At 36.7% G+C, this 8,309-nt stretch overlaps 1 protein-coding gene across 2 annotated transcripts; it reads right to left on the bottom strand.

Annotated features, from left to right (window-relative positions):
• Nucleotides 1–1,241: 1,241 nt before the first annotated feature.
• On the bottom strand, nucleotides 1,242–7,906 carry LOC113357926 (beta-glucosidase 12-like). 2 transcript variants are annotated; one of them, XM_026601418.1, is made up of 3 exons: nucleotides 7,636–7,905; nucleotides 7,453–7,546; nucleotides 1,242–1,261 (listed from the first exon to the last, which is right to left on the bottom strand). In XM_026601418.1, the coding sequence occupies exons 1-3, from the start codon at nucleotides 7,795–7,797 to the stop codon at nucleotides 1,257–1,259; spliced, it is 261 nt and encodes an 86-aa protein (XP_026457203.1). In that variant the 5' UTR covers nucleotides 7,798–7,905; the 3' UTR covers nucleotides 1,242–1,256. The 2 variants fall into 2 exon arrangements, with proteins under 2 accessions (XP_026457203.1, XP_026457202.1); XM_026601417.1 differs by lacking the exon at nucleotides 1,242–1,261 and having other exon boundaries at nucleotides 7,328–7,546; nucleotides 7,636–7,906.
• Between the last annotated feature and the right edge of the window lie 403 nt (nucleotides 7,907–8,309).

An 8,309-nucleotide genomic window follows, 5' to 3' on the forward strand; every position in this document is an offset into this window, starting at 1 on the left:
AGCTCACCACTAAGTCGGCTTACAATTTTCTCACTGACCTGAAGGTTGATCAGAATGAAGCTAAGTTTTGGAAACAAATCTGGAAATTAAACACTATGCCTAAGGTTAATATGTTTTGTTGGAAAGTTGTGTCTGGTACCTTAGCTCTAGGTTACAAAATGTCTAAATATGTTAAAGATGCTAAACCTTTTTGTTTGTTGTGTGACACTAATGCTGCTAAAGATGAATTACATCTGCTTGAGAAATGTCCATTTTCTAAAAAAGTCTGGGATGCTTTTGATTTGAATGACATTTATAATCTTCAGGGTCATTATGATATTTTGAACTGGTTTAATTTTTGGATGAACAATGTTGTGTTTAAAGATAGACATGATAAGATTTCTTACATCATTTGGTCTACTTGGAAATTCAGAAATAGTGTGAACTTTGATAATATTGTGCCAATGCCTCAAAAGTTAGTTGATTCTATCAAAATATCCTACAAGACCAATGCTTATTCAAGGGACAACATTTCTAGGCATAATCCTAATTTTGTCAGAAATCTAAGCAAAGATATTCATATGAATAACAATTATGATTATGATTGGTTTGTTCATTTTGATGCTTCCTTCTTAGAAACTGATTTTACCATGAGTTATGCAATTTCAATTTCGGACAATACAGGAAACATAAAGCATTGTCGAGCAGGCAGAAACTGGGCTTCTTGCCCCATAGATGCTGAAGCGAAAGCAGAAATTGAAGCTCTTATGTGGATGAAGGATTTAAATCTCAACAATTGTTGCTTTATCAATGATTGTCAAACGTTAATGAATATCATGAATGGAGAAGCTAATCCAGAAGACCAACCGTGGAGACCTCAAACAAGCATCAATAGATGCAAATTTTCCCTTAATATATGTAATTCGGTTTATTTTTTTGTATAAATCTAGAAGCATTTGGACTTTGAAGATAGACTTGCTAAGGAAGTGAGATCTAGAGATATTACTTATTTCTCTACGGAAACTATGAGTGCTTATGAAATGAGATCTAGAGATATTACTTATTTCTCTACGGAAACTATGAGTGCTTATGAAAGAACTAATTTCCATCTTAGGTAATGTATAATTCCTTCTATAAATAAATAAAAGTCTTCTTTTATTAAAAAAAAAAGAAAAAAAAATAGAGTTACCGTCCCGAAATAATCTAGATGTACGTCATATTCTCTCCGTCTGTTTTTTCTCTTGTTGCTTCTTTTTTGTTCTTTCATTCTTCTTTCTTCAAGCTAAACCAAAAAATAAAAATAAAATAAACAGACTGCTGGTTTTCACGGTAACTCATGCATGAACTTGAACTATTTTAACTATCACGGCATGATCTCTTACGTGAACTTGAAAGTGAATTTATCATCATTACGATTGCTAAATAACCCATGCATGTTGTGGAAGTGCGAAAATTTTTGTTTTTAGATTTTTTTGATTTGCAATCAAACTAATTGGGTTTTAGTTAGTGTTTTGAAAGTGTGAATTTTTTTGATTTTAGAGGTTTTTAATTTGCAATCAAACTAATTGGGTTTTTTTCATTTTTGGTTTTTGGTTAGTCCGTGATAATCGAACTTGTCCGGTAATGAAGCTCACCTAGTTTTTGTCGACCCGTCATCTTATCGTAAGTCCTCACCCGCATCATCTTCTCTTCAATTGTTTCTTCTTTCTTCAAGCTAAAAGAAGAAAAAAGAACTACTGTGTTTTCACAGTAAACATACTACAAAAATAGAACCCTATTGTATATTTTTCGGTAAAAATTCTTCTTAGTTATCTACTTTTAGTGAAAGTGAATTTATCACCACTACGATGTGGTTCAAAAATAGTAATCGATTGCTTAATCCATGCATGCTTTGATTGTGTGATAATTTGTGATTTAATGGGTTTTCTATGGTTGGGTAAGTTCAAAGATTTGGTGATTGTGTTGAGATTATGTTTGTTATCGTTTTAGATTTGCGACCATGTTTGCTTAATCAAATTAATCATAATTTTTTGTTTTGTTCAAAATTTGTCTACTGAATTGCTCTCATTTAAAACTAATAATGGTCATGACCATGTGTTATTCTATTGTGAAATTTGAATTATTGTCCCCTCTTTCTAATAGAATACACAAATATCCTTATAAATCAATAATTATATCCATAATCTTTTCTTTATAGAAAAATTTAATCATAAATACCAAATCTACCCTCTTTTGTTTAAAGTTTTTCAACCAAATGAAATCAATCTTCCCTTTTCTTATACTCTCTTTTCCTTCCGACTACGGCCACCACCATCTTCTTCGTCCGACCCACCACCTCCTACCACCAGCAACACCACCGCCACCTCCTAAGTAATCTATTGAGATCGATTTTCTTACACTGTCTGAAATTATGAGGTCGGAGGAGAAAATCAGTTCCTCCTCATTTCATTTTCTTCCCCCTTTTCTTTCTCACTTCTCTGCTGCGACTGAGTTTCATGGTGATAAGTAATTGAATTTGGAAGACGTTACTGTTATGGATTTTTACAAGAGATTTGAATCGTTGTGAACGTGATTAAAATTCATACGGGACAGAGAGGAATTCTGGTGAAGCTGAGATGCTAGGGATGATTGTGAACAACTGAGTAATGAAGAAGATGACGAGTTGTAGAAGAGACGTGTCGCTACTGTTGAGATTGAGAAATATGTGAAGAAAGGTTTGGGAATTGAATCAGGATGAACCTGAAATCGAAGAACTGTGGTTGAACTGAATCTAGGGTTCGATTTAAATTGGTATTTGATGGAATTAGGGTTCGAGAGTGAATTGAGATCTGAAGTATGGGTTTTGGTGATTGATTGTTCTGATATTGATAAGGAAGAAGATATGATGCTGGGAGATAGGTATCTCGTGAAAACAGAATTGAGACAGAGACAAGAATCGATGGTGAACAATTAGGGGTTCACAGATTGAGATGGATTCTGAAAGATTGATGGGGGTTTTGTTGCTTCTGCTGTCGATATGAGTATGGAATTGAGATGGATTCAATCGAGGGTTTGGTGGTGTTGATGTCGAATTTCAGTTAAGAATTGAATGAAGTAGATATTATTTTGGTTGTTACTACTGAGAATTTAAAAGCTCGAGGATGTAATGGCTGAGTTGTTTGTGATTTCAGTAAGCAATGGTTCTGTTGTATTTTCCTATAAACCACAGATCATGTTGCTGCAGGTGGAATTAGAGCTGCAAGGAGTTGAGCTGAAGTTGGTGGATTTGGTTTGAGGCACTGTTGATTCTGGTATGAAGCCACATGAACTAGAATTGGTTGCAGGTCAGTGTTGTTGTGTGTGTCTCTATGGTGGTGGTAATGAAAATGATGGAAGTCAGATGGGGTTGCTGAAGCAGTAATGGAGATGGTGTTGTAACTCTGTTGAGCTGCAATGGGTTTGAGCTAGAAGTAATGAGGCAATTGAACTGGCAGTATGGGTTGAATGCTTCTTTGTGCTGGTATGAAGATGACCTGGTGGCAGTGGAGGGTGTTAATCTGGTGATGCTTGTATGTGCAATATCTAGGCATGACTCAGGTGAAAGAATGGGTGTTGTGGTTCGAGAGGGAGAAGATTAAGAAGCTATGCAGTTGTTGGTGTTGTTTCAGTGAAGCCGGTGTTGCAAGGTGAAGCTGAGCAACAAGTACTGGTGGTGTTTGATTCCACAATAGTGAAAATTTTATCACTGAAATTTTTAGGAGAGGAAAACACAGAAAGAGGGAAAACAACTTGGTGACAACAAATATGCTAAAGCAGCAGTTGGGATGATGAATGTTATACAGACAAACTACAAATACAAGCATAGTGGTTTCCTAAGGAGAGTGCAATGGGAAGAGCGATTCGTAAATGCAGGGTACCTATTCCTTAACCCTTTTTGTTGTTAGCATTTGCTTGTACCAAGTTTAATGGGAAGAATGTGATACATCTTTAGCAAATTTAATTTGTTCATAAAAATGTCAATGTTTGAGTTATGCTTATAAGTCGTATTGTTATGTTAATTGTGCATTTCATAACATGGTTTTGATGATCGCGTATCTTCCTTTTCGTTTGATGATCGCGTATTACAATTTTGAATCAACATGGTTTGCCACCATGCGTCTAAACTACGTTCATGTGCCACTGTGTAAGCCCGCTTGTCCATAACCAACAAAAGATTATGAGTATGCTTCAATAGTTGGACTAAGAATTGTGAGTATGAGATGTTAAAATTGTCTGGAACTTAGAAACGGAGGATCTCAGTCTTCAAGATTGCTTGCTAAAGGCCAACAGTAACTCATGTGTTTGCCTCCATTAGTTGGGTCACTTGTAGAGAGCATGAGATGTTATGATCTGTGAAATTTTCCAAAGAATCTTCATGTCAATTGCTTTTGTAGTTGCTCTTTATGGCGACTGTATGGTCTTTACTTCGTTTGTACTTTGTCCAGTGCTCAAAGGTGTCTGAAAGTTAGAACAATGTCAGGTAAAATTGGCATGAACTGCTGCTTTTGGACGAGATGATAGACAACGGTTTCCCTCTCAATACCGAACCAAACATCTTAAGAGATATATAGCACCGCCAAATCTTAGGAAAGTAGCCATTGGCAACACAACATTGGCAGCTCAGTTTAATCACTGTTGCTGGCGACCCTTGTTTATGTTGCTCAGCGGCCCAACATAAGCCGTGTGCCCAATTTTTGTTGCGCGACATATTTTGTGAAGCTGAGTGCATATTCCCATATTGGCAAACTTGGCCCAACTAAGGTTTATGTTTGGTGATATGAATGTTTGTAATTTGTGTATTAGTCTGAATTTCAAAATACACCCGTGGTAGTCTGGTACCTCCCCATTTAGGTTACATTGTGCCCTTTGCTAGTCACTATGTTATCTTTTTTCTGTTAGGCTCTGTTGTAATTATATCCCAATTTACATTATTACATTATTTAGTTCTTCATTCTGAATGGATTGGTTTATGTGTGTTTGATTTTGTATTTTCTGAGTGCTGCTGTAATACGGGAGTTTGAACTGTATGTGTAGAAACTTACAATTGTTTTCTACTTATAACTATTTTGACTTTACTCCTTACGACCGTTTACTACTTGCTGTAATCATTTGGGATACTTGCTTTAAATTGTATTCTGCAGTTCACAACCTTGTCCGTGAAATGGTAGTTAAGTTATGATCCATTTTTAAATTAAGCAAGCCCTGTTCACATGGAGTTCTCGGTTTTAGAGATATGTGGTTTGTTTTTATATTGTGCTTTGTTTGTTCTTTTGTTTCCTATTTCAAATGCTAAATTGATTTAGCTGGTTGTATCTGTGTATATTGGTGTCGGAACAATCGTTGTAGGGGGTGCTGTTAGAGTTGGTGGTTTGCTGTTGGTATTGGTGGTGGAGTGAGAAGTTTTGATTGCTTTTGTTGGTGTTTTTTGTCTTTAGTTTAGTACTCCGAGATTACTGAAATGATGGTTGATGAAATGGATAAACATCCACTGTTGATCCAACTGAAATGTATAAACACTCACTGTTGATCCAACTGAAATGGATAAACTACCGTTGTTGATACAAAATTATCTGAACCGATGGTGGCGGTAGTTGCTGTTATGGATTATTAATGGTGGTTGATGGTTTTGTTGGTGGATCTGAAACTGCAGCTAATGAAAGGGTAGCATTTTTTCAGCATTTTTTCCATCAACATGGATAAACATCCATTGTTGATCCAACTGCAATGGATAAATTTCTACTGTTGATCCAACTGAAATGGATAAACATCCATTGTTGATCCAACTGAAAAGGATAACTACTTTTGTTGATACAAAAGTATCTGAACCAGCGGTGGCGGCGGTGGGTGGATCAACTACTGTTGTTGATCCCTAAATTGGATCAACATATGTTGTTGATCCCTAAATTGGGTGGCGGTGGGTGGTGGCGGAGGTGGTGGTGGCGTCGACGGAGGTGGTGATTGCATCAGTGGTGGTGGCGGCGGTGGGTGGTGGCCGTGGTGGAGGTGGTGGCGGCGGGCGGCGACGGCGGTGGTGGTGGCTGCGGTGGTGTTGATCCAACTGAAATGGATAAACATCCATTGTTGATCCAACTGAAATGGATCAACTACTTTTGTTGATACAAAAGTATCTGAACCAGCGGTGGCGGCGGTGGGTGGATCAACTACTGTTGTTGATCCCTAAATTGGATCAACATATGTTGTTGATCCTAAATTGGGTGGCGGTGGGTGGTCGCGGTGGTGGTGGCGGCGACGGAGTGGTGATTGCATCAGTGGTGGCGGCGGTGGGGGTGGTGGTGGCGGTGGTGGTGGCGGCGGGCGGCGGTGGTGTGGCGACGGAGGTGGTGATTGCATCAGTGGCGATGTCGGTGGTGGTGGCGTCGGAGGTGATGGTGGTGGCGGCGACGGAGGTGGTGGTGGTGGCGGCGGCGAACTGGCAATTATTGCATCAGTGGTGGTGGTGGAGTGGTAGTGGAAGAAATTTGTTCCATTTTGAAATACAAGAAAATATTATATTGTTAAGGGTATTTAGGTAATCTAATTTTAAATAGATAAGGTTATTAAAAAGTAGAGATATATTTATTGTTGTATAAGGATATATTTGTAGGATGTTAATTATTATACCCAATTCTATTCGAAAGGGATAAGTAGGAGATTGCAAAACAGGTAAATAACAGATTTTGACGACTGTGATTTAATAGGTTATTCACTTTTTTCATTGACAGATAAATTGTGATAGATTTACTTATCCTTGATTTTCGTTGTGATAATTGATTTACTTATCCTTGATTTTCGTTGTGATAATTGATAAATGGTATTTTCATTTACTAGTTTCGGAACTATGCCGATCATAAAAGACCCAAAATCAATTTTGATCCTCAAGTAGTACCTTCATCTTTTAGAGCTTGTTTCAATAATCCGTCAAAAAAAAACAACAACCTATTTTCACCTAATTAATCTCCTCATTACGGCATATTCTCCTTAGCTAAACGAAGAAATATTTTTGATTATCAGATACGGTGATCCGTGGTCAACAAAATATCTATTATGACATGGTCTTAGACTCTTAAGGTCAATATGCTACTTGAAATTAGCCCCATTGAGTACTGATCTTGCTGTTCTTGGGGTTACGGATTATACATCAAGTTATGTTGATTATTTATTTATGCTTTCGTTAGTCTGTCTTAATCTTTGTTGGCTGCTCTATACGTGTGCTTGACATAATGATTCAATGAACTTTTTGTTTCTCATTAACCCAATTGCACAAACATGGGTGACAATTTTGTTTTTCTGTAACCATTTTTTATCCTCTTAACTATGCCATAAAAGATAAACATGGGTGATCATTATGTTTTTCCTCTGGTTACTTGATATTTATTTGAGATGATTAAAAATTGAAAACTGAAATATGCAACTATCACTTGTCCTTATTCAGAATTCAGACAGTCTTAGTCTTACTTTCTTTCTTTCCATTCTGAAATATACCAGGAATTGAGCAGAAAGTATCCCAGATGCTAAGTCCTCTTCCATCTTCATGAGCTGCTCCTTCAACCTTTTTTTTTATTGCATACAAATAAGAAAAAGAATGTTGAAGAATAATGAATTAAGGTATGTTTTATAATGAAGTTTGAAGGTACTTACTTGATAAGCAGAAGTACTAAAACCAATACCAAATTCAGGAGGAAATGAGTTTCTATCAAGTGTACTAGTAGTAACACATTGAATGGTGTTGAGTTCTAAAGCTGCTAAGAAAAGAAAACAACTCAAAATCATGCAAACCAAATGATGATTTGCCCTTGCCATTGAAATCTGTCTGTACCAAATTTAGAAGAAGAAGGGTGGTGGTGGTCTTAATAAAGACTGTCTGAATTCTGAATAAGATTTTGTAGTTACCTCGAGAAGCTAAGGTATCATCCTATTCTTTGACAACATGCACCCATATACCGTAGTATTCCTTCCGGTAGAATTCCAAAAACTGTATTGCATCTTCAAAACACAAACACAGCCTTAGCGCTTTACTGTACCGGCCCAAAATGTTTAGAACATATACCTAGTATTTCATTGTTATTACTTTATTATGAGTCAGGTTGGATAATTGGATCTTTCACCCAAAAATACTGTGTGATAGTTGAATCTTTCACATGAGAATATATATTATTTTCGGAATAAAATATGTAATAATGATAAATAATCTTGTTCGCGATAGAAATCGGTGAAATAATTGAAACCATTCATAGTGATGTCATTACCGTGTTAAATTATAGGGAAGAACCGGTCGTGAACAGAATGGAAAGAAAGTAAGACTAAGAGAATAT

The sequence above is a fragment of the Papaver somniferum genome, chromosome 3 (genome assembly GCF_003573695.1).
Source record: "Papaver somniferum cultivar HN1 chromosome 3, ASM357369v1, whole genome shotgun sequence".
Lineage (NCBI taxonomy): Eukaryota > Viridiplantae > Streptophyta > Magnoliopsida > Ranunculales > Papaveraceae > Papaver > Papaver somniferum.